The sequence below is a fragment of the Aplosporella prunicola genome, assembly GCF_010093885.1.
Source record: "Aplosporella prunicola CBS 121167 unplaced genomic scaffold K452scaffold_9, whole genome shotgun sequence".
NCBI lineage: Eukaryota > Fungi > Ascomycota > Dothideomycetes > Botryosphaeriales > Aplosporellaceae > Aplosporella > Aplosporella prunicola.
Window position 1 is genome coordinate 937730 of NW_022983537.1, and position 27683 is coordinate 965412.

Below are 27683 nucleotides of genomic sequence, written 5' to 3' on the forward strand. Positions count from 1 at the left end.
AAGAAGTTGGATGTTTGTTCGGTGACTACTGGCAACGCTTTGGGAAAGGATCTAACACCTTATAGCCTCATGTGCAGATGCTATGGACGGGAAATGGGGTTCTCCGTGCTCAGTGAAGGCTGAGTTGCTGGGATGGTCTGGAACTGGAGTCTCGAAGCGCGAGAAAATGATATCAAAGAAAAACACCGGTATCCATTTAGTTAAAATACAATGTCTGTAAATGGAAAGAGATGGTGTATTGGATTCAATGAAGAGGCTGCATCAGGCCATGTCAAGTGGCGTCACTACATGTATGAACATTTCAGTAAACCCGTTTAGAACTCGTTATTGTTTGTCGAGCTATGGGAGCCTACGATATCTGATTGTTGTTCGGCGAATACCTACTCCGCTTGCGAAAACAATCTTTACTTGGTGGTCTGCGAGACAAGATGGTCTGATTTTGTGACTAGCGTTAATGGTAATCTTGTTAATGGAGAAAAAAGCCTTTACTCAGACTTTAAATGTATATTTGGGTAGTACTGTACCATAATCGAAGTGCTCCATATCTAGGGTTTAGTCATTAGAGACTTATTCTTACACGGACCATATCGAGGATATAGAGCTTATATAGAGGAAGAGAAATATCCTATTATTAGGAAGATAGCTATATCAAATAGCTTGAATGTTGTAGAGATAAAATCAAAGACCCTTTCCCCTGTTCATTGGTTGTGCTGAGTCAAACGCGCGACCTCGGAAAAGTTCCATGACGCAGCCGCCGCTCAGGCACGCCAATCGACTTTTTTCCACATCAAGCTCACCGGCGCAACTGAAGCCTTCACCAACGTTCCGCCGCTCTCTTACCCAAAGGCTGGATACCTGGAAGATTTGCGACCCACTGTCTTCAGAGTGGCTCCTCATCGAGCGTCCGCCCGACGCATTACGACCGTCACGAATTGCCTTTTGGCGCACTCATTCCTACCGCGCAGGCTGCCGCCGGTGTCTGCATTCAACATCGCCGCCTGTCGCCGGGCTTCTGGATCGGATCGCTCCTCTGTTTCTGTCCTTGACTCACTCAAGTCGATCCTTGACTCGCATCTCGAACAGAAAGCTAAAAGCAAGGAGACGCCCGCGTTGCCCTCGCCATTTCGCACGTACGGACAAGAGCGACCCTTTGAAGAACAATCGCGCGGCGCCGAGGGCCTAGGTCTGGATAAAGTCTACGAGAGCCCCAAGCTCGCCTATTCCTACAACTCCAGAAACACAAGACACCACATAATCTATCCGGACAAGCCATGGTCTAACCCCGAGCACGACTTGCGAGGCACCGAGGTTACAGTTAATACGGCACGAAACGGAGCGTATACCACGATATTAGGCAAAGATTACTTGTCGCCCAGGATGAAGTCGTTCATCCAGATTATGAACACGCCGACGGCGGACAAGGGGGGCACAACTCTGATGCTCCACTTCGACGACAAGCGGTACTTGTTTGGCAGTATTGGGGAGGGCACTCAGCGCATGATGAATGAGATGGGCTCACGCATGCTCAAGATGCATGAAATCTTCATCACTGGCCGCTCCGAGTGGGCCAACACTGGCGGTCTGATTGGCATGATGCTGACGGTAGCGGATGCTACGATGAACAGCACCACGACGCGCAAGGACCGTTGGGGAGTCCAGGAAGAAAAGAAGACTCTGACTCTATTCGGGCCGCCCAACTTGAACTACACGGTTGCGGCATGTAGGCGTTTCGTGTTCAGGAAGGGCATGCCGATCGAGGCGGTCGATGTCAAAGATGAGAATCGGAAAAGAGATGAAAATGGTGACCCGTCGCCCATATTTGTGGATTTGAACACGAATGTCTGGGCCATGGCAATTTCGCCTTCCGGCTTCGAGTCAAAACGGTCGACGACAGGTACGAAATCAAGAAAGCGTAGTTATGATGAGCTGAACGGTGTAGAATCAGCGGAGGGAACGTCAAAGGAGACCCCCGAGGAGACAGCCCTCAGATATGAGCAAATGGCGCGCTCGGTCGTCGGTGAAATGTTCAACTCCGACTGGCGGCTGGACGCTCTCGTCGAAAAGCCTCTGTGCGAAGTCGAGCTTCCTGCAACCATCTTCCGGCGCAACTCGATAACCAAGGAAATTGAAAAATACACCGGTCCAGTTCCCGACCCCACGATGCCTAACAAGCCGGTCCTCGTCCGCACGCCTTGGCCAGGAGCAAAGCTCGTGGCACTGCCTCCGACGGAGCCTGCTCCGCAAGCTATCTCGTACATCATCCGGAACCATAAACAGCGCGGCAAGTTTGATGTGAAAAAAGCTATTGCCCACAAAGTCCCGAAGGGATCGAATTGGGGGACGCTGCAAAATGGTAGTGATGTGCAGAACGAGGACGGCGAAACCATCACTCCCGAGATGGTCCTCGGAGAGCCGCGACAGGGCAGAGGTGTTGCTATCATTGACTTGCCGACTACGGAATATGTAGAAGGGCTAGTCAATCGTGAAGAGTGGAAGAGCAAGGACATAATGGACGGTGTAGAGGCATTCGTGTGGATGCTGGGGCCCGGTGTTGCTGCTGATGAGCGGTTGAAGGCTTTCATGGCAGAACGCAGCCACATGAGGCACATTGTCTCTTCCGTCGACGTCTGCCCGAACCGTGTTACCTATGACAGTGCCATGGGCGCCACATTGCGACTGAGCCAGGTGGACTCGAAGAGATTTGGCACCCTGGTTTATGACAACACGACCACGCCTCAGGATGGCCATGCCACTGCTGGCAGCCAACCGGTTCAACTGCCGAAGCACGCAGTGCCTGCCGAGAGAGGACAGGTCATCACGCTGGAGCCGAAGTTCGAAGTGCACAGCAAGGATACTGTGCCGATGTTCAACGCTGAAGAGGTCATCAAGGAGGTGTCCGAGGACGTCCTTGAGAAAGCTAAGCAGGTCAAGGAAACAATCAAGAACTCTGCCAGCGAGTTTGAGAAGTTCCAACGCAAGCTGCCTATGAAAGACGCAGAGATCATCGCACTGGGCACCGGTTCCGCACTGCCATCCAAATACCGCAACGTCTCCGCAACTCTGGTCCGGGTCCCGGGCTATGGCTCTTACCTGCTTGATGCTGGTGAAGGCACACTCGGGCAACTGCGGCGTGTCTTCGAGCCTGCCGAGCTCAACGAGATCATGAAGGAACTGCGGGTTATCTGGATCAGCCACATGCACGCGGATCACATCCTCGGCACCGTTGCCGTGATACGGGAGTGGTACCGTATCGCTCACAACAGCCAACCTGCTACGGAAGACGCGTTGTCCGCACTGGCCGCCATTGAGGAGAATCCCGATTTAGCGTCCCAGTCCAAGCGATTGGCTGTTATTTCGAGTGAGCACCTTCTCGGCTGGCTCGCCGAGTACAGGAATGTCGAAGACTTTGGCTACAGTCGTCTGTGGCCGCTGGCGGCCACGGTAAACCAAAAATCTAAGCTCGCGGAGTCGCAGCTGGAATTGACGCCGCCGCCGTATTTCGCGCCCGTTGAGAAACAAGAGTCGGTCACCTTGCCCAAGGAGCTCTACCCCGCGCTGCTCGGCCTGCAAGATATGCAAGCCGTGTTCGTGAACCACTGCTTCGGCGCGCGCGCCGTGTCGCTGACCTGGCCCGATGCGACGCGCACCGACCCCACCGACGACACCAGCTACCCCTTCAAGGTGTCGTACAGCGGTGACTGCCGACCGTGCCTGTCGTTTGCGCGCATCGGCTCTAACTCGACCGTCCTCATCCACGAAGCCACGTTCGAGGACGACATGGCCGGCAACGCCGTCGCCAAAAAGCACAGCACGACGTCGGAGGCGCTGGGGATCGGCGCGCGCATGCGCGCTCGCATGACGCTGCTCACGCACTTCAGTCAGCGGTACCAGTCGATTCCGGTGATTGAGCGCGAGGACATCGAGCCAGAGGACGAGGCCAACGCCGCTCCGGGGGCGGAGAGCCTCGCGACCAGCGCGCCGGAGGAGGACGCAATGGACGTGGACGGCGAGGAGGCGAGTGCCATGGAGGATGACAGCGCGGCGGTGGCCGCCGAGGAGGAAGCCTCAGCGGCTGTTGCGGCAGGAGGAGCGGACGCGCCGCTAGAGGACCCGTTGGGCCCGCCGGCGCCGGCGGTGCTGGCGCCGGGCTTGCGCACCGAGGCGTCCACGGCGCTTGAGACGCGCATCCGTGCCCGCAGCGACATGCGCGTGGGCGTCGCGGCGGACTATATGCGCGTCAAGGTGGGCGAGTTTGCGGAGCTGGAGAAGTTCGTGCCGGCGGTGCAGGCGCTGCTGCAGGTTGAGAAGGTGCTGGAGTTGGGGGGGAGCGAGGCTGGGAGCGATGGCGAGGAGAAGAAGAATAAGGCGGAGAAGGATGGGGTCAGGCAGAAGGAGAAGAGGGTTAAGAAGGAGAAGGAGAGGAAGGAGAGGGCGGAGAAGGAGGGCGCGGGGAAGGGGAAGGGTTTGAGGGAGCAGAAGGCTGAGAGGAGACAGCAGCGGGAGAAGGAGGGGAAGGAGAAGGAGCAGCAGCAGCAGCAGAAGCAGCAGTAGGTAGCTGGACGTAGAGATAGATGAGGATGAATGATGCCGTTGTCCATGGATTGCGGCGGATGGGGCTCATGCCTGGGTACGCGTAGGTAGACAGCCGCTGGCTTTTCCTGTGGATACATCATGCATAGGACAGGCGCGCTACGAGAAGGCGTGCTAATACATTTCTCCATTCGGTTTTGCTTCTTGCCATATCGATATTGATTGGCCGATGTTACTATGCAATGCAAGTGTCGAGAAGCTATCTATTACGCACGCGACTTCAATACCGCGACGCGAAAACGACAAATTCAGCATACTAAACAGCATCTACGAGCATTTTATGCAATGAACTAAACACCAATAGCATAATCTATATATACATCGCTCTTTCCCGTCACGGTTGCGTGCTGGTTGCGTGGTGGTTGCGAAAAAGACCCCGTCCGTCAGGCCGTTCGTCCACGACCAGGGGGGTGTTATACAACAGAACAGCGCGAGAGTTCCATAACGCCAAGAAAAGAGATATAACTCTCAGGCACTACGTCCGACGTTGGCGCGGTTCTGCCACTTGCCGTTTTCGCTTAGCGCGTTTGCGGGTCACCGCTTTCTGGATTCGGCTGTCCTTCCTTTCTTGTCTGGCCTGGGATGTGCAGAGGATAGGACAGGACATGCTTTGCAAACCTCCATCTCTCTTTGCTATCTGTCTCGCTCTGTCGCGCTCGCGTCATACGCGACGTGCATACTGTACGTCGCCTACATGCCAGCGTCTCGTACTCTGTGCTCCTCTGTTTTCCTCTCCAGCACAGACCCACGCGTCCCGTCCACCGCGCAACAAAGAAAAGGAAGGCCCTGGCAGGCAATCCTCTCCGACGTCCAATGTTGCGCGCCCTTTTTCGCTTGCCCGATACGACTAGCGGCACAGAGCTCAACCTCCAACGTCGATGCCAACAGTCAAAGGTCGACGGGCGCACCCGCCTCACTTGCCTCACCACCACCACCGTAGGGTCTACGCAGCTCGAGCCCGCACGCACGCACGCACACACGCACCTACCTACACATCTCTCTCGCGCCAGCCCCGTATCCTCTCTCCATTTATCCGTCTACTCCACTACCTACCTAAGGTATCCGCGATATGGCAGATGTCACTGTCATGTCAGACCCTCCAAACCCTAGGCCCCCCACACCCCACCACGCTAGCCCAAAAGCCCTAGCGCCATTCCGCCACAACATCGAACAGGGGCCCCCGTGAATTTCGAAATCCTTCCCGAACCCCCCCCCTGTCCCTGGAAATGCTCAATGTTTGACGTCGACTGCACTCACTGTGTTGGCTAGATGGGTAAGAGTGGTTGCGGTTTGTGTGTGTCTGTGATTGACTGATTGAGGGGTTGATTGATTGAGGGGTTTGACGTGTGCTTGTGGTGGGATTGTGGTGGAAAAGTGGTGAAGATACAGACAGTGAGTGACCACTCATTCAATCACCATCGCTGAAGCCGCTCCACTCGTCCTCGTCCTCGTCGCCTTCGTCTTCTCCTCCCTCTCTCTCTCCCTCTCCCTCAGCATCCCCATCCTCCCCCTCCCTCACAAACGCCGCAACGAAAAAGCCCATCGTCCCCTCCTCCGTCCCCTTGCGACACCTCAAGCACGCGTCCGCGACATCCCTCCCCTCGACCTCCCCCAACGCCACACCCTCCCCCTCCCTTTCCACCCACTCCTCACAAGCGCCTCGCTCGCCCCTAACGCCCCACGCGCGCATCCCCTCAACCTGCTCCTCCCTTCTCAGCAGCCGCCAGCCCCGCTTCAGCGCTACGCCCGAGCGCAGCGCGCTCAGCACGACGCCCTCGTTCTCGATCCCGTGGATGCTGCACGTCGAGTACGTGAGCTTGCGCGCCGCGGGGAAGCGCATTGCGTGCAGGAGGATCTTGAGCTGGAAGGAGGCGAGGCTGATGAGGCGCGCGTGGTGCTGTGCGTCGGAGGAGGAGCCGGCGGCGTCGTCGGGCGTTTCTTCTTCCTCGAGGGGGAGGGCGGGCTCGTCTGCGGTGATGGTCGTGGTGGGTTGGTCCTGGACTTGCGCCTGAGTCTGGGACTGGTTGCGCTTGCGCTTCTTGCCGCGTGCGTTTGCGTGGCCGTTGCTGCTGTTGTTTGTACTAGCGCTCGGCAGCACGAGCTTGACGTCGTCGTCGCGGCCGACGATGCCGCTGCCCGAGCAGCTGGGGTCGAGCAGAATGGCGCCGACGGCGCTGACCGCCTCGTCTTTGGGATTCAGGTCCATGAAGTCTTGGCTGGCTTTGATGGCGATGAGTTTATCGGCGCCCGCGAGCTGCACCATCTTCTCCAGGATGCCTGAGCGGCGCTTGTCGCGCTCGCACGCCCAGATGCGCTGCTGCTGCTGCTGCTGCTTTTGCTGCTTTTTGCCGAACTTGCTCACAATCGCCGCCAGATGCGTCGTCTTGTTGCCCGGCGCGGCGCAGCCGTCAATGACATCTCCATCGCCGGGCTGCACATTGAGCAGGTACGCCGGGAAGCAAGACGCCTTGTCCTGGATGATGAGCTCGCCAGCACGGTATGCCGGAGACTTGGACAGATCGGTCCGCGGCGGCAGGGCAAGCAAGTCCGGGATATGCGCGTCGAGATGCAGCACTCTGGCGCCGGCCTTCGCGGCCATGACATCCGCGAGGCTGGCGTCCTGCTTCCACTCGGCAAAGGTGCCGTGCAGCTGCTTCGCCAGCGTCGTGCGCACCGCGTTGACGCGCACCCAACGCGGGTGCTCGGGCTCCTTGGCCGTGCCGGGCGCGTCCTCGGCTGAGCCTGAGTGCGCGTTCACGTACTGCCGGAAGGCGTCGATGCTGCTGAAGCCCCGCTTGACGCGCAGCTTGGTCAGCTCCGCGCCGAGGCGCGCCTTGTGCCGTGTTATGGCGAGGCGCAGCGGATGGTTCGCTGGTGCGGCGACGCCGCCTTTGGAGAGCAGAAGGTCATGTGTTAGGAGTGTTGCGAGGAGCGGAGTGAGCTGGGAGGCCGTGTCAGGGTTTGTAGAGGGAATAAAAATGCGAGAAAGCGCGTGGACTTGGAATGAAAGTTGAAAACATAAGACAGTAGAAATCACAAACCTTCCTCTCCAGCTTCAGAACATCACTTCTCTCTACCACGTCTTTCAGGGCGGCCGACCATTTTGTGGCTTCAGTGATGAGAGCGTAGATGGCGGCCGGACGGCTCTTCAGGCCTTTTTTGCCATAGATGCGCGACGTCAACGAGCCGCCCACGTTGTCGGCATTTTCCAGAAAGGCGGCGGCCTCATAATAAAGCGACATGGCGGGGGATGTGGCAGAGGATGCAGCGGGTAATTTTTTGCTGGACGCGGAAGTTGGTCATGGCGCTCGCCGTAGAGCTGTACGGCGGGCGTGGAGCGCCATCAGTGGTTGCAGCGGCCTTGTGCGACGAGCACATATGCAGCAGCAGCGAAGTGATTAACAGGTATTACTCTTTGCATGGCGGGTAAAAAGTGTCCTCCAGCTGGCTTTCTCTGAGCCTGTCGTTTCTCTCCCTACGCGCTGCGTTTCTGGCCCTGCAGCGCCAACGCATCGCCAAAACGTCAGCCGCTCCCGTTAAAACGGCCGTTGCCCGGGCAATGCCGCCCACGCCGCCAAACACCATAACCCGCCTTCGCACAAATCCCGACAGTCTCCTCCTCCACCAACGACGTCAACTCCGCCAAGTCCACACCCACCCATTGCCTCACTCAATGGAAACTCCCACCGAAAATATGCCTGCCTCGCCGGGCGCCCCTCTGTACACCATGTCGCCTGAGCGCGTCAACGGCATCCGCACGCCCTACAACATCTGCACCAGCCCACAACAAGACGTCGCCTCGCCGAAGCTGGGCTCACCCGCCAGGTCTGTCCACAGCAGGAGCGGCTCCGATCACGTCCAGGGTATGGTCGCCCGCTTCAACTCGATGGATGTCCGTGACCCCAAGGAGCTGCACAGGCGCGACGAAGTCGCCATCAAGAGAGCCGAGATGGCGCGCGAAATGGCCGAGCTCGACTCCAAGAAGCTCAAGGAGGAAAAGGACGAGGCCGAGAGCCAGGCAAGGAGGTACAGAGAGGAGGCGCGGAAATCCAGGAAAGACATCGAAGAGGGCCGTGAGCGCGAGAAGAAGGTCGCAAAGAGGCTCGACGCCGTTATGGTGAGCAAAGGACCCATGCAGCCCTTCCCCGCGAATTACCGCTAACTATGTGCAGGAGGACTTGCACCGCGCAAAGGAGACCCACGTCCACACGCAGGGTCTGTACGAAAAGGAAATCCGCAAGGCACGCAAAGAGGCATTTAAGTCGTCGTCGATGCTCGTCAAGCTTCAAGAAGAACTCAAGGCTACTCGCAACTCCCTCCGAATCACACAAGCCGGCTTCGAGTCTGAAAAGATGAAGTCCAACAAGCGGGAACAAGAAAGCTTCCAGGCACAATGCCAGCTCATCAGCATGCAAGAAGAGCTGAAGAAGGCACGGGAACTGGTCAACGTCGTCGAGCAAGAGCGCGACGCGCTCAAGACCAGCTTGAAGGAGGAGGAAGTTGCCAGAATCGCGGCTGAAGGCCAAATTGCGCTTCCTCCCTCCGACGAGTTTGACGAGGAGTTTGGAAGCCCGAAGAAGTCGCCGACGAAGGTCCGCACTGAGACGTCGAGCTCGGACAAGGAGAACGTTGAGGTGCCGGCCCATGACATGGAGATGAAGACGTTGAACGAGGACCTCGACGCGGAGCGGACCCGTCGCCAGCGCGCAGAGGACACGATCGAATTTATGAAGATGGAGTGCCAGTTCCAATGCTGCTCGTGCCGCGTGGCTGAGCTGAAGGGCGACAGCTACGTTCATGACGACAGCTTTGAGAAGGAGATGCAACGCATTTGGTCATCGCTGCCGACGACGCCTCCGGCCAGCGATGGCGACGTGGAGGACGTCAAGGCGCCCGCGGTCCAACTCGAGAGGCCAGCGACGCCATCTGCAGCGGAGAAGACGGCCGAGCAGAAGGAAGAAGAGGCGCTCCAGCTCACCTTCAGCCCGACCTCGGGCACTTTCCGCAGTGTGCCCAGCCCCATGAAGCCGAAGGCTGAGGCTGAGCAACTCGTTGACTCGGTCATGGCCGAAGCTCTCGAACCAGTCAAGGGAGAGGAGATGGCTGTCGATGCGCCTGCAGAGGCGCAGCCAGCGCAGCAGCAGCAGCAGCCCGCGGCGCCGCTCTCGCCCACCCCGTCCGTTCCGGACGATGCCCCGGCTGCCGCCAACAAAGCCGCCGCCGGGGACAACAGCACAACAGTTGGTCCCCCCTCCCCGCCCCGCACGCCCCCACCACCACCTCCTACGCAGCCCACTCATCATACTACCACGCCAGCCCACCACGACCACCATCACGGACACGGACACAGCTCCCACCGCCCCGGCTCCAGCCACCACGACCGCCTGATCCGCCGCACCGTCACAACCACGACTACGGTGCCCATGCACTTCGACTCGCCCAAGCCCTACGCCGCCACCACTACTACCCCCGCCCCCGGCACGCCCACCTCCCTGCTGCCGGCTCCGCGCCTGCCCTCCCTCTCCGTCTTGACTCCTACACGCACTGCCGCCACCGCTGCCGTCACGCCGCAGCACGCGGCAGCGGCTCACGTCGAGGCGGCCTCGCCCTGGGGCGCCCTGCCCATCGACCGCGCCGCCGCGCTCGAGCAGATCAGACTAAGGCGCGGGCGCGCGCGCAGCGTGGCTGCGGGCTTGGCGACGCCGAGACGCCCGGTGCTGGGTGAGTATTGCAGCGCAATTGGTGGCAGTGCGGTTGTTGGGGGTGGAGGAGGAGGTGTTGGTGTTGGTGCTGCTGGTGTCAGGAGTGAGTCGAGGGTTTTGGGGAGGAGGGACTTGAGCGCCCCGGCTGGGTGGGGTGTCCGCTAGGTAGGACTTGTGTGAGGGGGTTGGAGAGTGCAGTCCGCTTGGCGTTAATAGGACGGTGTGCCTGCTTGCCTGTCTGCCTGCCTGCTTTGTTATGGATGGATGGGAAAATGGAACGGTGTTGGGTGGTGTTGATACTCTCTCGACTAGGTTGGCTCTGATTGAGCGGGTCTAGCTGGCAGTTGCGGTGTTGTTTTCTTGTTCTCCTTTTCTTTCTTATATCCTTCCCCTCTTTTTCCCTCTCTTTTTCTTTCTTTCTCGTTTTTTCATTCTCTTTCCTTTCAGCCGCGCAAATCAAGCGTCGTTTCTTTGCGCTGGGGCGTTTATGGTTGGGTTGGGTGGGGTTGGCTTGGGTCGGTGGGTAGGAGGTTTGGTACGTGTGCTTGGGTGGGCTGCTATGCTGCTATGCTGCTATGCTGCTACTTCTGCGTCTTTTTCTTGTGCATTTTATAGGGTTGGGATGGGGTTAAGTACGTGCGTACATACGTACTACGTAAGTGAGTAAATGGGTTGATGAGAGCGGGGAGTGCATTTTTGCGGTGATGGTTTGTGTGGTTTGTTTGTTTGTGTATGTCTGTGTAGGATGTGGGTGTTAAACAACCACTCAAAAGACCGCCCTGCAGCTGCTTATGATCTGCTGTCCTGTCTGTATCCTTTCCCCAACCAACCAACCAACCATCTGCCGTCAGGTGCAGGAAATCTGGAGTTTCTCCACGCTGATGACGGCATAAGGTACAAACCGTGGACGCCGTCCCCCTCCTCCCATTCCCTGCAAACGGCTCGCTTCTGAGCCCGACAGTACTACCACCCTCTCCCTCTTCCTACTTTTTTGTCTGTACATGTCGCGCGGCTTCACTAAGCGATAATGCTGCTAGCTATCACCTATGCATACTGCCGCACACAGAAAATAGACACAGTAACTGCCAATAAGAGCGTGCACAGTTCTGGATAGGGGTAGGGGTCGGGATGTTGCTTGGAGCGAAAGACTCCATGGATGGGGGGCTCTTGTCGATGTGCCGTTTTGGGTGGGCGGGTGTGATTGGGTGGGTCGTGGTGAGTGTGGGGGTGTGTGGGGGGTGTGGTTTAAATGTGGATGCATGTTGGGTGGGGGGGTTGGCTCGTCAAACACTTCTTCCTGGGGGCTTGGTGTGGATGATTTTGGGGAAAAGGAGTTTGCGGTATTTCTGGTTGGACGCAGTTGGTGACAGTAAGAGAAGGAGACACGGCTGTGTGGTTCCGACAAGTATAAGGTGGAGGGGGTTGTGCGTACTCCCTCTGTACTATAAAGGCTCGACTCGGTACGGTGCTTGCGGAAGCGCGCTTGGTTTGTCGTCTTGAGGCCTCCGAGCCACGGAATTGGACACTACCATCAATATCCCAGAGGGCTGGGTACACACGCAGGAAGTAGTGTCACTGTATCGAGCGGCAGAAATTTGATGAGCTGTGTATTACGTGTTTGTTTTGTGCTGTGTCAGTGTGAAGTGGTGATGCTGTCCAATTTTGCTGGATACTGCTGTATAGCGACAGTGATGAAGGTTGGCTGAACATTAGGTCTTAGACTAGACATCGCCGGTTTGACACAACCACGTATAGACTGTCATGTTTGTCGTCTTCCCTTCGGGGGTGATTTCTGCGGATGCTTGAGTGAAGCTGCCGATCGTAGCAGATGAACGATGTGGTGTCGAGACTTGAAGCTATGCGACTTTGCTTTCTATGGTGGTGAAGATTATCTTGGATGCGAGGGTGCTACTAGCTGTGTTGTTTAAAATGTATAAGTCACTTCGTGTCCTGGTAGGCGAACTGTGTTTGTGCTGGTAGAAGTAACATCTTCCCTGTTAAGCGGAATTCAGTGAAAAGGAACTGGAGATCTACATGATGCAGTATACCTTTAGTCGCCAAAAGCTCAATCCTAAAGCATCTTTAACTATTTTTCTACATCACTGCTCCCACCTGTGATGCTATAGCCAGGTACTTATTATCACCGTAGAAGATGAACCCCTGAGTGGTGTCCCGTCCCCCGTAAATTTGAATTACTGAATGGAATTGCTTCTGATGCTACTCCGTACTACTTGTTATGCTTCTCCCTACTATTCTTATTACTAGCAAATACCCCACGTCCACTGTCAAGATGCTCTACAAGCTCATTATCAAAGTACTCGAGCTTACTATATATTAACCTGCTCCCCAAGCTCCTCCTCGGTTAAGCCAACTGGCTTCTCGTCCCGAGTCTGCTAGCTCTATTAATCATCGCACAATAAACAGAGTATCGGTTAACTCCGCGCTGTGAAAAAGAGCTGATATGGCCGCACCTTCGTTACTTCCTGGAACACTCTTCCCAACGTCTACATCTAAATGTTTACTATATGCTGCGTTAGCGTTAGGTAACAGTGCTGTTGATCTATGCTAGATATTGTAGTGTGGCAATAGTGGTGAATAGTGATGAGTGGCATTACTATATAGGTCGTTTGATGAACTGAGTAGAGTTTCGCAGATTTCTAAAGCTTTCGGGAAAAGGAGCACACCCCGTTTCTTTTAGATCATGTCATCTTGATACTTTCCCTATGGGGCTGAGAAAGCTGTCGTGTGGGTGCGTAGCTGACTGCTTTGTATTACCTTAGTGACCTAACAGACAAGTAAGCGATAAGAAAGATTTCAGAGTCGAAACATCGCTAAGAGCTCAGCTATTCATCTACAGTATCCCGTAGTGGCACCGCAACCGGTTATTAAATAGAGATATACCGGTTAGCAGTTTCTCTTACTAAACTAATGAAGCGAGTGCTGTGGACTATACTCGTGCGACCATGAAACAAAAGTCACTGGGGTCGTTTACTATAAGATACACGCGCCTACTGAAGCAGTTATCGCCATAAGACAGCTCTGCCTCTACTGCTACCTCCTATGCTCCCGTCGTTCACCACCAACACTGGATAACGATGCCGTTCACCTTTCCTAGACACTGCAGTACAACGAAAGTGACAGCACGAGAGGGATAACGTCGCCAGAGTCTTCTGCTCAGATATGTCTTTCTTGCAGGATGAAAGAGATAGTTGTTGTGTAGACCGTTTCATTCCAGCTCCTCCCATCAGGATACGTCCGCATGTTTCTATATGTGCGTGTTTGTGCGTAATAATAGAGGTGGCTCTGTTACATTGCTTCAGTGGCCGAATAAATAGGCAAGTGCCACGAAGAGGATCTTACGATTCCATCCGGAGCAGGGTCAAAACGCCAAGCTGACGGCGGGTTACAGTGCAGCATGGAAACATTCATGGGAGGACTAATACCAGATCATAAGAACGAATAACATGCTCTCAGGCTGCGCCGTGATGCGGCCACCTTTTCCGTAACTCCATGTGCAAGAAACTGAACTCACATTGTGCTCGAAGCCTACTCTCAGCGTCGCTACTCAAACATCCAGCGCCATTCCTACCGGCGTACTTGACACCCTGATTACTGCCAATGTCAATTTAGGACAGTACATGTCCGGCAGGAAGATGGAAAAAAGACTCGACCTAAGTTTCCTAGGCTAGACGCCGAAGCAAAACCAACTAACCAACCACTCACCTAGCGTACTTGCGAGCATCAACACAACACAACGGTGCTGTGCATCTTCTTCAAACGTTATGGTACGACAGCAACGTCAAGGCATCAGTGAAAAGCCGCCGCAACTGAACAGGTAGTGCCGGTGAAATGTCAGGAACCATGCTGGACTTCAGGCACCGCCGGATCCTGACGCAAAACACGGGTCTTTCTTCGTCGTATACCAGCAGCTGCAGAAGCACAGCCTCGTGGGCTTCACCGCAATCCTCTATAAAAGAACTTCCGAACGGTCGTCGGTCATCGTCGTAGGTATCACGCAGCCAAAGCCCATGCACCAACATCTAAACCGTAACTGAAATTGGCTGGCCGAACATCAGAAGAATGCAAAACCCAGCCTTCTTATAATAGAGTGTACTCGGGCCCGAAAGCGCCCAGTAAAGAAGGAAAGAAAGAAGACAAGCCAAACCTTGTCAGAACTAACCTCGGCCTAGATCCAACCATCCCTCGCACCACCTCGCTTTTATCTTGTATTTAAACCCCCTAGCCAGTCCTAAATGGACCGTCCGTCATAGTTTCCAACTGCATATAGACGTAAAACGAATCAATCAATCAATCAATCAATCAATCTTGTCAGAACTACTCTTATGGAGGAGCATGTTGTCCTCGGGAACGACGTTGATATATGGGTTCGAGTATGCGTTGATTTGACTAATTGCGGTAATAGGGCGCTCGTAGCGCGTGTATGATAGTATTGTGTGTGATAAATTAAGTATATAGGCGGTTCCCAACGCGGACATCCGGTGGTGAATGTACTCTCAAAGGCGTGCTGTAATATGCGGCACCCAAGCAGAGCGCCGAGTACGACGACAGGGGCAAAGAGCGGATGTGCAACCCGGAGTGGCTGGCACAATCCCGTGGAAGTACGGTGGTGTACATTCGCCGAAACGGCGAACGGGCGCAGCGGTGCGGCGGCGTTTGCGGGGTCCAGACTCAGCGACAAAGCTGCTTGCGGTCAATCTGCCAGTGATCGCCTTAACCAAGGAAAGGAAGATCCGATCCAGACGAAGGATGGGAGAGGGGGCCCGCAGGGGACAAGAATGGTAATACATTTATAACGTTGCAAAAGATCATGCATTTTCCGTTCTGTCTGCGACGAGTGTATGATGTGAACTACCATGTAAGAGCCTCTTTTGCGACTAGCCCCCCGTCCACAAAACCATTCCCAGAAGCAGAGCCAAACCAAAACCACCGGCACACCACCGCTCCCCAACCAAGCAGGAAAACAACCATTTACCGGTTGGACTTGGCGACACGCTCGAGCTCGTCCTTCTTCTTGATGGCGTACGAGTTGCTGCTACCCTTGGCAGCGTTGATGAGCTCTTCCGCCAAGCACTCGGCGATGGACTTGACGTTGCGGAAGGAGGCCTCGCGGGCACCGATGGTGAGGAGGGCGATGGCCTGGTTGACGCGACGGAGGGGAGAGACATCGACGGCCTGGCGACGGACGGTACCGGCGGAACCGATACGGGTGGAGTCTTCGCGGGGACCGCAGTTGACGATGGCGTCGACGGCAATCTGGATGGGGTTCTGGTCGGTCATGATGTGGATCTGCAGAGTCGCGTTAGAGAGCCGATTTTGCGCTTCCTTGCCAATGGCCATAAACGTACGATCTCGAAGGTGTGCGCAACAATGCGGACGGCCATGAGCTTCTTGCCGTTGTTGCGGCCGTTCATCATCAGAGAGTTGGTCAGACGCTCAATGATGGGGCACTGCGCCTTCCTGAAGCGCTTGACGGCGTAGCGACCAGCCGAGTGGGAGAGGTAGACGGGAGTACGGATCTGGATGTAGTCGCTGTACGCAAGCCCGTCAGCAAAAGTGCCCTGAATGTCTGTGCTCGTGCTATCGCGTCCGCAGGTCTCTGCCGCATTGAGTGCGTGGTCCCAAGTCCGCCGCCGCCCTCTCTGCTGTCCAATTCCTGCGAAACTGCGATATACGACTTCTTTCGGGAAAAAGAGTGTGACCGTACGTCAAGGAGATGTCCCTGATCTCGACATCCTCGTAGCTCCACTTGTTGAACAGCTTGATGCTGCCAATCTCCTCGGTGACGTCCTTGGGCAGGACCATGTAGCCCTGAGGGCTCTCAACCTCAACTTCGCCGGCGTCAGACATGTTGACCAGGTTGGGACGACTGGGTTTATCGGGGGGAAGTTGTCGTCAACGGAGGGGTGGCTCGTCGTCGTGGGGTTGGAGCTGTTGTCGCCGGTGTCGTCGAGAGATAATTTCAGCGAAAGCGTCGGATCAGTGTAGTGCCGCCGGCAACTCGCTTAACGTGCACGTGACCCTCGCCCCATCGATCTTCCAGCGCTGCAGCACTCCATCTGCAGTCTCCAGCACTTTTGCAAGTCCCTGAAGGTGTAAATAATTTCGAGGAGATGGCTCAATCGCTGCTTTAGTCTCAGGTTCACTCCCGATCGTCCTGTTTGGCAGTCTCACGTCGTTTCGCAAAGACTACAACTCGAAGCATTCCGCACCGCACTAGCCAAGAGGACCGATTGGCCGTCTTTACTCGCACCTCAACTGTACCATTGAGACATTATCAAATTCATCCATACACAAGATAATACTACTTTGCAAGGACGCCTTGCCTGGCTGCAGTCGAAGTAAAATGTGACAATGCTGTCTGTACCCAGAGATTCAACACCCTCCACAGGGATGACAAACATGTGCATAGTCTAGTTCAATCATAATGCATCTCTGCGTCAGTCTATGCTTTTATGCGCCGCTTGACAACTCCCTCCAGCGCCTCTCCCAGATCCGCATACGAGATATTCACCGTCTGCCTCTCCGCAACCGCCTTCCACGCCGCAGCCATATCCTCTTCTCCAATCCTGACCACCCATCCACCAGCCGTGATCATGCGTACACTCCCATCCTGCCTTTTCCCAGCACCCACGATCCCATCCGCCCGCACCAGCTTCTCCAACCACTCCCTCCCCTCACTCTTCCTCCCCACCTTCCTCACCACCTCCTCAAGCTCCACCCCTCCCCTCTCCTCCAACCCACTCCTCACCAACCTCAACGCCTCCCTCTGCACCTTCAGCTCCTCCTCGCGCGCCTTCCGCTCCCTCTCCCTTTTAGCCTCGCGCTCTGCCCTCGCCCGCTCCTCCAGCGCCGCCTCCGCCACCGCCCGCCGCCGCTTCTCTTCAAAGAGCTCCGCCTCGCGCTCCTCGGCGCCCTCCGCCTCCCGTGCCCGCTGTTGCTCGCCCTGCGACCGCATAAACTCGTGATACGCCCGCCGCTGATCCCGCCGCGCTATCGACTTGGCCTTCTTGGCGCCGACCTGCCGCGTCTGCTGGCTGGCGTGGCGCTGTGCTGCATCGGCGGGGCCGGGCTGCGCGTGCGCATCGTCGAGGTTGCCGTTGCCGCCGCCTGGCGCGGGTTCGTCTTCGACGTGCGCTTGGAAGGGCGCTTGAGCCTGAGCGGGTGGGAGAGCATCTATGTCCTCGCCGTCGTCGGCTTCGAAGTCTTCGTCTTCGGACTCAAATTGCGGGTCTGCGCGGGGCGGAGGCGCTGCATCGGGAACGGCGTTGTCATCGTGAATGTCGGAAGATGAATCTTGCTGCCGGTTTGCTCGGTTTTCGAGGACGTGCGGCGCGAAGTAGAGAAAGGCGCAGAGGGCGATGGTATGCACCAGGTCCTGCACGAGAGGCGTACCAGGTGTGGTGAATGGGAGGAGACGGTTGAGAAAGTATTGGACAGTGCGAAGAGCGTTCATGGTCGATACTCGAGCGGCGCGCTGAGCGGACTGGATCTTATTTCATTGTTCTGCGAGAGCGGATTTATGTAGGTTGGAAATATTTGTAGTTGGTTGCGGGTGGTGTGGGAACTGAATGTGAATGGTCGGCACCTATGACGACAAAACACGGACCGAAGTTTAGTCGTGGCCACCTCAATTATCAAATACAGCAGCGTGACTCTCGTCAAAGCAGCTCATCCACTAAGTTTATTGCTCCGACTCAGAAGTGTTTGTTCTGAAAGAAGAATCAAGGCCTCCAGTACCTATTTCACATCGAGTAGAATCCAAACAACTATGAAATACAGCTTTCTCTGCCCGCCCGTTTGGCAGTCTTCTCTCATCAAACTCCTACTACTGCCCCAGAGTACAAGCTCCAGGACAGTAGACACAAGCAGCTCATCGCACTTCCCGACATCAGTGAGTTTTTTGATCAAAAGGCCCTGTGTCCAGTTACGAGATAAGGTCGGTGCATATAAGCCGTCCTGTCTTGTGGTTTTCCGGAAATTTTGCTTCTGTAGGGCCTCATGACCATCTTTATCTCCGTCGAAAGTATGTCCTCTATACTCTGCAGATCTGCTAACACATTATTAAATGCAGTGACATTTTTTGCGTAATCCACTCACAAAGTGTTCTGCGTTAAATCGCTGTCCAGCTGTAGGTCTCCGTACTTTCGTTTCGAACTATGATTGTTGTTACAGCCGCTTTTGAAAGATAATCGCAAGGCGTTGAATGGGTATTGTCCACACTCCCAAAGTCTTCCAAAGAGTCCATATGAGTGTAAGTGGAGCTGCCAATGCGCTTTCGTCAACTTTGGTCCGTCCAGTGAGAGATTCCTTGCGTCTTCAATTCTTCCTTTCGCTCAAAGCGTTCACCGGAAAGCTACTCGTGGGTCATTTCTGGTTGTGTTTCAACGCCTTGCCTGCCCGCTACCATGTCCGCTTAATACAGAGGTCAGTACGGCCTTCCACGCCCTCTTCCTCTTCCATAACCGCCAGGGCCGCCGCTGGGTACCTCTCCTCTTCTCCATTCACCAGATGGAACCCCTCCGCTTCCGAGTCGGCCAGGGCCATCGTACCTGCCACCACCCCTTCTCCCGTAGCCGCCACCGTAGCCATTTTCACGTGGTGGTCCCCCACCTCCTCTCGACATGCCAAACTCGCCGGCACGCGAATAGCGCTCGCGCGGCGGCGGTGGGGCCACGCTACCATCAGACAAAGGTGGGAAGATGGCGCATGAGACATAATCGCCAATGATGAAGCGCGCGGCATGCAGTGTCTTGTCTGCGTCGCCTTCCAGTCTGTCGAGTTCGCTGCGACCGTTGGCTTCGTCATCTACGCCTGGTCCGCCAGCACCGATGACCACGCTGCCCAGATCCTTGCTCACATATCGAGCGGGTCCATTGTCGCGGCCGCTCGCAGCATCGCGCGCATCTGGGAATATCAGCTTGAAGGCCAAGCGCGTGCCGATAGCGGGTGAGGGCACAACAGAAGGCAAAGCGGACACTAGCAGATGTGTCAGCTCGCGCAGCGTGCAGGTAGGCCAAGTGTAGATTTGGAGATGCGGAGGCGGCGAGGAAGCGTAAGGCGAAAACTCTTCAAGGCGGTGGAAACTGTTGGTGCGGTAGAAGAGCTTCAGTAGGAACGGCGTGGTGGTTTGTCGGTCGTATTTGGAACCGGAGGAAGGCCCGCTGGAGCTCATTGTGACGGTAGATGTCAGGCGCGGCGCATGCGAATGTAGCAGGTGTGCGATACGGCGGAGGTCGAAAAGCGCAATGGCTTTCTCTGAAGACAATGGGAGCCAGGCGGGGTGGTGGTTGTGATGACGGCGCAAACGGGAAGCTTACATGGAGCTTGAAGATGGCCTGTGCGCCGAGCCGGCATTTGACGCGCCTTCGACTTTCCCTCTCCCAACCCTGTCCCATACTCGCTTGGATCAGCAAACTCCTACACCATGGACTTTGCCAAGTTGATGTCCGCTCAGATCGCTAAAAGCAAATCCTCAACACCTACCGACGATCCCTCCAAAAAGTATCTCAAGCGCTCCGAGCTTGAAGCCCAGCGACAAGCCGCCTACATCGCCGAGCAGAAGGCCGCCGAAGAAGCGCGGGAAGAGAAAGTTCGACAAAAGCGCAAGCTTGAGGATGATGAAGCCGAGCGCAACCGTGAGCGCGAGGAGAAGAAGCGCCGTCTCGCTGAACAGTCGCGCAAGTTGAGGGAAGAGGAGGAGGACGCAGCTGAGCGTGCTAGAAGGAAGAGGCTGGGTCTGCCGGACTTGCCACCAAGAGAACAACAAAAGGAGGAGACGCCGCTCGCAGAGGGCGAGGACATTCCGGACGAAGAGTTGGTGGCGAAGCTGAGGGAACTGGAGCAGCCAGCGCGGATCTTCGGCGAGAGCCACAGGCAACGTTTGAAGCGGTACAAGAAGATTACTGGGGCGCTAACGGCGCCAGCTTTGAGCGATGGACCGATTCCAACAACGTTGCAGCTGGTGCCGGAGGCAGAGATGAAGGTGGATACCAAGCTACCCAAGGACAAGGAGAGCCGCGAGTTCCTCTTCCGGCAGCTGGGATCCTACTTTACAATGGTTCTGCGGGAGTGGGAGATTGCGCTCGCGCAGCGACCAGAAGATGTCAGGACGAGTTTCCAGGGCAAGCAGGCATATAACGCAATGGTGCAAGCACGAGAGAACATGAGGCCACTGTTCAAGAAGTTGGAGAAGGGGGAATTAGAAGACGGCATCCTGGAGCCGGTGGTGGAAATTGTGAACGCAGCACAGGAGAGGCGGTATGTTGATGCCAATGATGGATATCTGAGGCTCAGTATCGGCAAGGCGTGAGTAGCGTCTCTTCGCGTGATATGGAGCGACTTGCTGACGAGTGACAGTGCTTGGCCCATTGGTGTTACCATGGTTGGTATCCACGAGCGTTCAGCGCGCGAGAAGCTTCATGAGAGCGATAAAAATTCGGCCCACATCATGAGCGACGAAACTACGAGGAAGTACCTGCAGAGCATTAAGCGATGCTTGAGCTTTGCGCAGACGAGGTGGCCACCCGACGACCAGCTGCAGCTGATGGGTTAGGGTGTTGTGTTTTATACAACGAGCAAACAAGCTTGGTATAGCTTGATTTATTATTGGAGCGATTTTGGGATGGGGCTGGAGTTTGTGGATAGATCAACTGGAAAAAAAAATCAATGAGCCATGAAAGCCAGAAGCCGCTGATCGGGTCGGCCAAACAAATCATTAAGAGTGCCGGTTGCATCCGTCGTTGATGTCTTCCGCCATGTGCATGACGTCTTTCAACACCATAATTTGTGCCAAGACATGGATACAATGCGGAGAAGCAACATCTTCCAGCATCTGCCAAAAACATGCCCACGTGACTAGCGTAACTAGTCATTTCCATCCAACTTCATCTACAATTTTCTTCACCGAAATTCTGCCCACCAACCACCATCATGCATGAAATCGTCACCCTTCAGTTCGGCCAACAGAGCAACTATCTGGGCACCCATTTCTGGAACACTCAAGTACAGAACTCTTGTCCCAGGCAATTCATTCTCCCACTACAGCTAAGCTGACTTGTTTCCGAAGGAATCGTACTTTACGTACGACTCGCAGACCGAGTCGCCCGTTGACCATGACGTGCACTTCCGGCCTGGCATCGGCGCTGACGGCAGCGACACGTTCATGCCGCGCGCCGTCATCTACGATCTCAAAGGCGCATTTGGAAGTTTGAAGAAGATTAATGCGTTGTATGATCCATTAGAAGAGGCTGAGACGAGTGCGGGATTGTGGTAGGTGAAATTTTCATTTTTTCCAACTTTTTCCAATTTTATCCTACGTCCATTTGATATGCAAGAGCTTGGAGACAGAAGTCGATGAATGCAGATTGCGGCTTGCTTGAATTTTGATGCTAGACTTCGGACGATTTAACGTAGTGTTTCCATTTTTTCTTTTCTGTTTTTGGATAGACCGTCCATTTCATCACCAAAGTCTATATAAATTTCAGATATATAGACCATCCATGCTGTTATCAAGGACGATTCATAGCTATGTCAAATCCTAATGCTGACACTTCAATTATAGGCAGGGTACCACAGTCCCTATTCGCGCTGAACCAATCGCACCAAGCACGTACACGCAGCATATGGATGCAGGATTGGAGCCACCGCAATTGACCCCAGAGTCTGTACGGTACTGGTCTGATTATAGCCGCGTCTATTTCCATCCGAAGGGCCTGGTCCAGCTACATGAGTATGAACTTCAGAGCCGCATCATGCCGTTTGAGGCATGGGACGCCGGCGGGGAGTTGTTTGGAGAACTGGACAAGGAGCATGATTTGCTTGATCGGTGAGTCTGCTCAAGGCATTTCTGTTGTTTTGGATTTCTGAGAAAAGCCGGATTAATCGGAGATGTGAGGCTTGCATTGCTCTTGAGGTTAAAATAAATTATATGCAGAAAGCTAATGGCTAACGTATGGCAGTGATTTGAGGCCATTCATCGAGGAATGTGACCAGCTTCAGGCGCTGCAGATGATGACTGGCGTGGATGATGCTTGGGGTGGATTCTCTTCACGCTATGCCGAAAGACTACGCGACGAGTTTGGCAAGCTGAGCATTTGGGTTTGGGCGCTAGAAGACGAAGAGAAGAAGGCAAGGGTAAGATCATGTTCCTTAAAGCATCTTGTGGACTGTAGTCATTTTCATAATGCCTTCCGCCTCTCCCCTAAGTCTGTTAACCCATACTCAGGACAAGAAACTTCTAGCCCTCACCAACCGCGCTCGTTCGCTGTCTGCTCTCACGGAACAAGCAACAGCCTACATCCCCTTGCTCGACCAACCCTCCAAGACACCGTCCTACCTTACATACAGTCCCTCATCCCGCTGGCACACATCCGCCCTCCAAGCCGCAGCCTTGGAGTCAATGACGCTGCCTTCACGCCTCAAGCCAGCATCCCAGCGCCACACCTTTGCCGAAATGGAAGCCGCCTTCAATAACGGCGGCAACCGGCGCATCGCCGAGCTGAGCATGAGCGTCGCAGACCCAGAGGCGTTGACCGCACGGCTGCGCGAGGAAGAAGAAGCGGCGGAGAAGGCACGGGAGGCGAAGATGGGGAAGCCAGGCGCTGGGAAGCCGCCTCGCCCGTCGCGCGCGTATGAGGGTTTAGATGAAGAAGATGATGAGAATCAAGGGGCACGGGCGCTGGACGTGGAGTTTTTGGGCATCGGGCCCGAGCAGGTTCAGCGGGGGATGGGCGGCAGGAAGAAGAGAGTGCACGTGTTTGGGCGCGTGGACAGCCTGCGCGGAGACTGGGAGCAGGCGGAGAAGATTGAGGAGCAGAACGCGAAGGCGCGCGACCGGTTCGCAGGATCGAAGATGGTGCAGCGGTGAGTTCTCCCCGGTTCCTACCTACCTTCCCACGCGCTTTCACATGCATGCATGACCGCCTCCGCGACCCTGGACAACGGACCCCGGTCTCCCCTCCCCAACAACAATAAACAACCCACGCACGCATGCACGCGCACAAAAACACAAACACAAACACAAACACTAACAGCATCCCTCCCCACAGCTACACAACCCCGCTCCTCTTCCCCCACCTCGACAGCTACCCCCCCATCTTCAGGCTCAACAGCACAGCCGCAACCACGACGCGCGCGCTGGCCGTGCAAGCCTCGCTCGCGACCTCGACGGGCATCACGGAGCGCGTGCGCGGCATGGCCGCGCTGGTGGGCCGCACTGTCGCGCTTGACGAGCGCGAGGCCTTGTCTAATGCGCTGCAGACGCTGCGCGAGGAGTATGAGGAGGGCTGGGATAGTGAGCTCGATGATAGTGGCGAGGACGACGAGTGACGGCGAGGACGGCGAGTGAAGGCAACGTTGGGTGAGTAATTGTGTATGCGGGGCGTGTGTGTGGCTGAGTGTTGGCGTGCTGGCGCGGGGTGGATAAGAGGGGAGGCTTGAGGGGAAAGGATGGTAGAGGGTGCGTACATAGGAACCGTACCTTAATCAGAATTACGCGCAGCTCGGCTCGTCCTCATTTCGGAGAAAGCAAGCAAGCAGACGCGCCATGATGGCATACCTACCTAGACGGCAGAGACGATCTAGTAGAGTAGGTATCGTGGGCGTCGTTCGCAGAGTCCATGTCATTGGACAAACAAACAGGCAGACACGCAGCAAAACAACCCAGAATCCAACACCTACATAGAAGGCCAAAGCGCAGAACCTAGCCCCAACCCTTACCTACTCTACCTACCTACCTACCTACCTAGTTGGCATCAACGCTCCGTCAGCAGCAGCACAAGTCATTACCATCCCACGCATGCACCGCGACACACAAAAGCAGCAATGACATCTCCTGCGCCGGCGGGGGAGCCGGTGCGCCCTGGCGTCTGCCCGAGGCGCAGTGGAGGCTTGGGCCTGGCGGCCTGGCGTTGGGCGGGACGGGAGCAAGCTGTTGGGGCACGGCACGGTTTGGCGGATCGGGGCGCTGGGCGCTGGGCGCTGCACAGACGACGTTGGGTGTTGGCTGTTGGCTGCACGACGACGACAGGATAGACTCGTTGAGGTTTTGGTGAAGCTGGCTGGCGATGCAAAATGTAAAATTCGGTGTTTTGCTATGACATCACACATCACATCTTCATCTTTTTCTTCCCTTCCCTTTTCGGGCTATGACATTTTCGGACGCATACGCCGCTACTCGTGCGCGGCCAAGTGCATGATCTCATGGTTCTATTCAAGGAAACACTTCTGTAGGTTACTGCTCGAGCCTAAACTTACCTGGACGTTTTTTTTTTTTTTTTTTTTTCTTTCTTTGCGTAGGTACCTAGGTAGGTGTTGTTGCCGTGTTCGACGTCGCTGCCCGTACGAACACGACAAGGGCGATCTGTTGTTGGGTTTGTTATTTGTGATAGCTTCGAGGTACAGTATTTGTATGTCGTTGTATGAGTGATAGGTTGAAGATTGAGGACTGGTTGTCTGTGGGCGGAAGACAACAACGAGGTATCCGTAGCAATCAGCACGGAATCAAAGCATCAAACTGAAGCGCAAAAGCGTGAAGCGGCGGAGAGAATCCCATTAACGGCGTCATGAGCAAAGTGGGGGAGTTCGTGTCGCTCGGACAAGGCTTGTGATGCCTACCCACAACGAGCTGTCCGGGTTCGCGACGCGTGATGTGTAATGGGGTACCACGGACAAGGTGACTCTCACCAGCTGCAGCCGCCCTCGAGATGATATTTGCGCGCTCGCTGCAGCCCGACCGCCGTGCAGATGGCGGTGGAGATCCGAGGGAAGCCGGGCGATCACAAGGGGAGGGGAGGGGAAATTTTTGGCCATACATGACGGCGGCAATATTCGTCAAAGAGGGGTATACGCCCTCGTACGAAAGCGTCAAGACCCTAGGTGGGGTAGCGGTGCGGCTGCTCTCTCTCTCTATCTCTCTCTCTCCCCCTTGATTCCACGATGCACCGTTGGCGGCGAGGTTGCGCGGCGGCGATCATCGACAGTAGTGGTGTGGAGAAGTGGAGGTGGAGGATGCGAGCGGCGATCTTCCCCCTCCCGCCCCTCGGGCCAGGCACACGAATGACGAGAGATTTTCGGAAACGACACTGTGCGACGGGTAGCCCTCCAGCCACCGACGTGGGCGCTCCAGAATTGCAGAAGCGCGCGATGCAGGAACAGAGGGCGCTGGATGCGGTTAGGCTGGGCAAGAAGAAACTGCAGGCCGCTGACACCGACTCCTACAGCCCATGTCAACACCCAGCCAGCCAGCCAGCCAGCCAACCCGGTCATGGACATATCCCTGGGATTCGATCGCGCGAGCGGCCTGCCGGGATCTCTCCCCGCCGGCGCCCATTTACCTGGGCGAGCGAAATCGGCCCCTCTTCGCCCTCTAATTACCCCACATCTCGCGGATCCTCATGCTGCAACGGGTCTGGCTAGCCAGTGCGTAAAGGGAGCTTCTCGTCAGGCAAACCGTCAAATCGATCGATCGTCGACATGGAAAGGAGGAAAAAAAGAGTTGGAGACCTTGCTCTGCTGGGTAGCGTACCCAGGTTGGCGTCTTATCTAGAATCTGAATGGCCGCAGCCGCGTACACCTGCCAATATTCCGTCAGGCCATTGTGTCGGTACCTCCATCACCAACGGCGCCCCGTGGCGTGGTCCTAGCCTGCCCTACCCTATCGATACGAAGACCATGAGGAGAAAATTGGCTACTTTGGTATTACGACAGCTTCCTGCATCCGGCTGCCCATTGAGCTATGCCAGACCGAGCATGCACCACTGGCCAAGCTCTCACGAGAACCGGGTGAGATGACTGCCGTTCGACTCTAGCCCGGTCCATGCAACCAGACATCAACTACTGCGGGATCCTTTTAGGGAGCCTCGTCCCCTCGTCCTACCTTGGCCGCTCGCAGTCCTCGACTTCCTCTTTGACAGCGGCAGGAGTAACTCGCTCGCTACGGTTACTGCCTTCTTTCGTTTATACACCTCCAAACCCCCCGAGAGGAGCGGCAATTCTCTGCTCTCCACCATGCGCAAAGCCATTGCTCTCTTGGCCCTCGCGGGCTCTGCTGTGGCTAGCCCTTACAACAATGCCTTGAATGTCACCACTCCAGCAAAGTCCTCGGCACCTGGGACTCCGTCAACCTGGCCTGGTTCGGGGGCTTCGACTTCTCATTCATCTGGGTCTGGTTCAAAGACTGAGACTCGGTCGACTTGGCCTGGTTACTCTACTCCCCAGTCTTCGACAGTTGCCGTCTCTTCTTCCTCCAAGTCTCCCCAGTCATCACCTATTGCCGTCTCCTCTTCCACTCGCTCTCTGGCAATCTCCACCCCAAAGCAAACTTCTCCTGGTGTGAGCACGCCTGCCCAGTCCAAAGGCCCTAGCGCTAGCGGCAGCAAGGTCATGACCGAGAAGGACGTTATTTCTACCTACACCACCATCTGTCCAATCACCACCACCACCACCAGCATAGCGACGACCACTGCCGTTGTAACCTTGCCTTGCGCCGTGTGCCCTGGTGGCACCACCACGAGCCAGACCACGAGCATCTATGTAAGTACCATCTGATCCAGCATCCGATTCTTGCTAACGAGCCTCAGACCACCATCTGCCCTGTTACGTCGGGCACGACAACCTCGGTGGTTACCACGACGTACAAGTCTACGATCGAGGTTACGACTTCGATCACCAAGTCCTCCGTTCCGGTGTTGACTCCAATCACGATCAGCACTCCTAACCCGTCGCCTGCCCCCGTCTCTTCTCGCCAGACGACGACTACGACGAGCGTGATCCCAGTCCTCACGCCTTCGACCATCTACCAGACGCAGACTTTGACCAAGCCGTGCTCTTCTTGCCCGGGTTCCACTACCCAGGTCACCACTGTTGTTCCTACGGTTGTTCCTGTCACGCCTATCCAGATCACCACGCCCAAGGGCACGCCCGTTCCCCAGCAGTCGACTGTCTACCAGACGCAGACTCTGACGCAGCCGTGCTCTTCTTGCCCAGGTTCCACGACTCAGATCACTACTGTTGTTCCTACGGTTGTTCCTGTCACGTCTGTCCAGGTCACTACGCCTAAGGTTGGAACGACTACGAACGTGGTTCCTGTTCCTCAGCAGTCGACGATCTACCAAACCCAGACTCTGACCAAGCCCTGCTCCTCTTGCCCGGGGTCTACTACTCAGGTCACTACGGTGGTGCCTACAGTCGTTCCCGCCACGTCTGTCGTCCAGGCCACTTCGCCCAAGACAACTACTTCGACCAATGTGGTGCCTGTGCCTCAGCAGTCGACTATCTACCAAACGCAGACTTTGACAAAGCCCTGCAGTACTTGCCAGGGCTCGACTACGCAGGTTACTACGGTCGTGCCGACAGTTCTGCCTGTCCCGTCTC

At 55.8% G+C, this 27683-nt stretch overlaps 10 protein-coding genes across 10 annotated transcripts; 5 read left to right on the top strand and 5 right to left on the bottom strand.

The window, feature by feature from the left end:
- Positions 1-210: 210 nt before the first annotated feature.
- K452DRAFT_357775 (uncharacterized protein) lies at positions 211-4721 on the top strand (the record flags this gene model as incomplete). Its single annotated transcript, XM_033546143.1, has 3 exons — positions 211-270; positions 319-457; positions 716-4721. The coding sequence occupies 3 exons, from the start codon at positions 211-213 to the stop codon at positions 4549-4551; spliced, it is 4035 nt and encodes a 1344-aa protein (XP_033399186.1). The 3' UTR covers positions 4552-4721.
- Positions 4722-5600: 879 nt separating this feature from the next.
- K452DRAFT_269027 (uncharacterized protein) lies at positions 5601-7832 on the bottom strand (the record flags this gene model as incomplete). Its single annotated transcript, XM_033538921.1, has 2 exons — positions 5601-7531; positions 7632-7832. 2 exons carry the CDS (start codon positions 7830-7832, stop codon positions 5999-6001), a joined length of 1734 nt encoding a protein of 577 aa, XP_033399187.1. The 3' UTR covers positions 5601-5998.
- A 431-nt stretch (positions 7833-8263) lies between these two features.
- K452DRAFT_307595 (uncharacterized protein) lies at positions 8264-10457 on the top strand (the record flags this gene model as incomplete). The annotated part of the gene is made up of 2 exons (XM_033543083.1): positions 8264-8707; positions 8763-10457. 2 exons carry the CDS (start codon positions 8264-8266, stop codon positions 10455-10457), a joined length of 2139 nt encoding a protein of 712 aa, XP_033399188.1.
- Positions 10458-14832: 4375 nt separating this feature from the next.
- K452DRAFT_286307 (uncharacterized protein) lies at positions 14833-16261 on the bottom strand. The gene is made up of 3 exons (XM_033540270.1): positions 16018-16261; positions 15659-15842; positions 14833-15599 (listed from the first exon to the last, which is right to left on the bottom strand). The coding sequence occupies exons 1-3, from the start codon at positions 16158-16160 to the stop codon at positions 15282-15284; spliced, it is 645 nt and encodes a 214-aa protein (XP_033399189.1). The 5' UTR covers positions 16161-16261; the 3' UTR covers positions 14833-15281.
- Positions 16262-16594: 333 nt separating this feature from the next.
- K452DRAFT_286308 (uncharacterized protein) lies at positions 16595-17858 on the bottom strand (the record flags this gene model as incomplete). The annotated part of the gene is made up of 1 exon (XM_033540271.1): positions 16595-17858. A coding segment is annotated over exon 1 (779 nt), but the record flags the coding sequence as incomplete, so codon positions are not given.
- An 880-nt stretch (positions 17859-18738) lies between these two features.
- Positions 18739-19485, bottom strand: K452DRAFT_325994 (uncharacterized protein; the record flags this gene model as incomplete). The annotated part of the gene is made up of 1 exon (XM_033544818.1): positions 18739-19485. The coding sequence occupies one exon, from the start codon at positions 19483-19485 to the stop codon at positions 18739-18741; it is 747 nt and encodes a 248-aa protein (XP_033399191.1).
- A 224-nt stretch (positions 19486-19709) lies between these two features.
- Positions 19710-20988, top strand: K452DRAFT_269035 (uncharacterized protein). Its single transcript, XM_033538922.1, has 2 exons — positions 19710-20618; positions 20670-20988. Exons 1-2 carry the CDS (start codon positions 19738-19740, stop codon positions 20863-20865), a joined length of 1077 nt encoding a protein of 358 aa, XP_033399192.1. The 5' UTR covers positions 19710-19737; the 3' UTR covers positions 20866-20988.
- A 254-nt stretch (positions 20989-21242) lies between these two features.
- On the top strand, positions 21243-23810 carry K452DRAFT_269038 (uncharacterized protein; the record flags this gene model as incomplete). Its single annotated transcript, XM_033538923.1, has 6 exons — positions 21243-21314; positions 21379-21581; positions 21874-22137; positions 22271-22445; positions 22537-23174; positions 23360-23810. 6 exons carry the CDS (start codon positions 21243-21245, stop codon positions 23637-23639), a joined length of 1632 nt encoding a protein of 543 aa, XP_033399193.1. The 3' UTR covers positions 23640-23810.
- A 761-nt stretch (positions 23811-24571) lies between these two features.
- Positions 24572-25481, bottom strand: K452DRAFT_286317 (uncharacterized protein). Its single transcript, XM_033540272.1, has one exon. It carries the CDS (start codon positions 25123-25125, stop codon positions 24802-24804), a length of 324 nt encoding a protein of 107 aa, XP_033399194.1. The 5' UTR covers positions 25126-25481; the 3' UTR covers positions 24572-24801.
- An 837-nt stretch (positions 25482-26318) lies between these two features.
- K452DRAFT_297211 (uncharacterized protein) lies at positions 26319-27664 on the top strand (the record flags this gene model as incomplete). Its single annotated transcript, XM_033541997.1, has 2 exons — positions 26319-26843; positions 26891-27664. Coding segments are annotated over 2 exons (1299 nt in total), but the record flags the coding sequence as incomplete, so codon positions are not given.
- Positions 27665-27683: the final 19 nt, after the last annotated feature.

Bases quoted from the DNA above. Each gene is read 5' to 3' on its own strand.
- K452DRAFT_286307 (XM_033540270.1), bottom strand. From the start codon at position 16,160: ATGTCTGACGCCGGCGAAGTTGAGGTTGAGAGCCCTCAGGGCTACATG. The intron at 15,843-16,017 runs GTACGGTCACAC...GCTTGCGTACAG, and splicing joins ATCAGGGACATCTCCTTGAC to CGACTACATCCAGATCCGTA. The intron at 15,600-15,658 runs GTACGTTTATGG...GCGACTCTGCAG, and splicing joins TTGCGCACACCTTCGAGATC to ATCCACATCATGACCGACCA.
- K452DRAFT_269035 (XM_033538922.1), top strand. From the start codon at position 19,738: ATGGACTTTGCCAAGTTGATGTCCGCTCAGATCGCTAAAAGCAAATCC. The intron at 20,619-20,669 runs GTGAGTAGCGTC...GACGAGTGACAG, and splicing joins AGGCTCAGTATCGGCAAGGC to TGCTTGGCCCATTGGTGTTA.
- K452DRAFT_286317 (XM_033540272.1), bottom strand. From the start codon at position 25,125: ATGTATGGCCAAAAATTTCCCCTCCCCTCCCCTTGTGATCGCCCGGCT.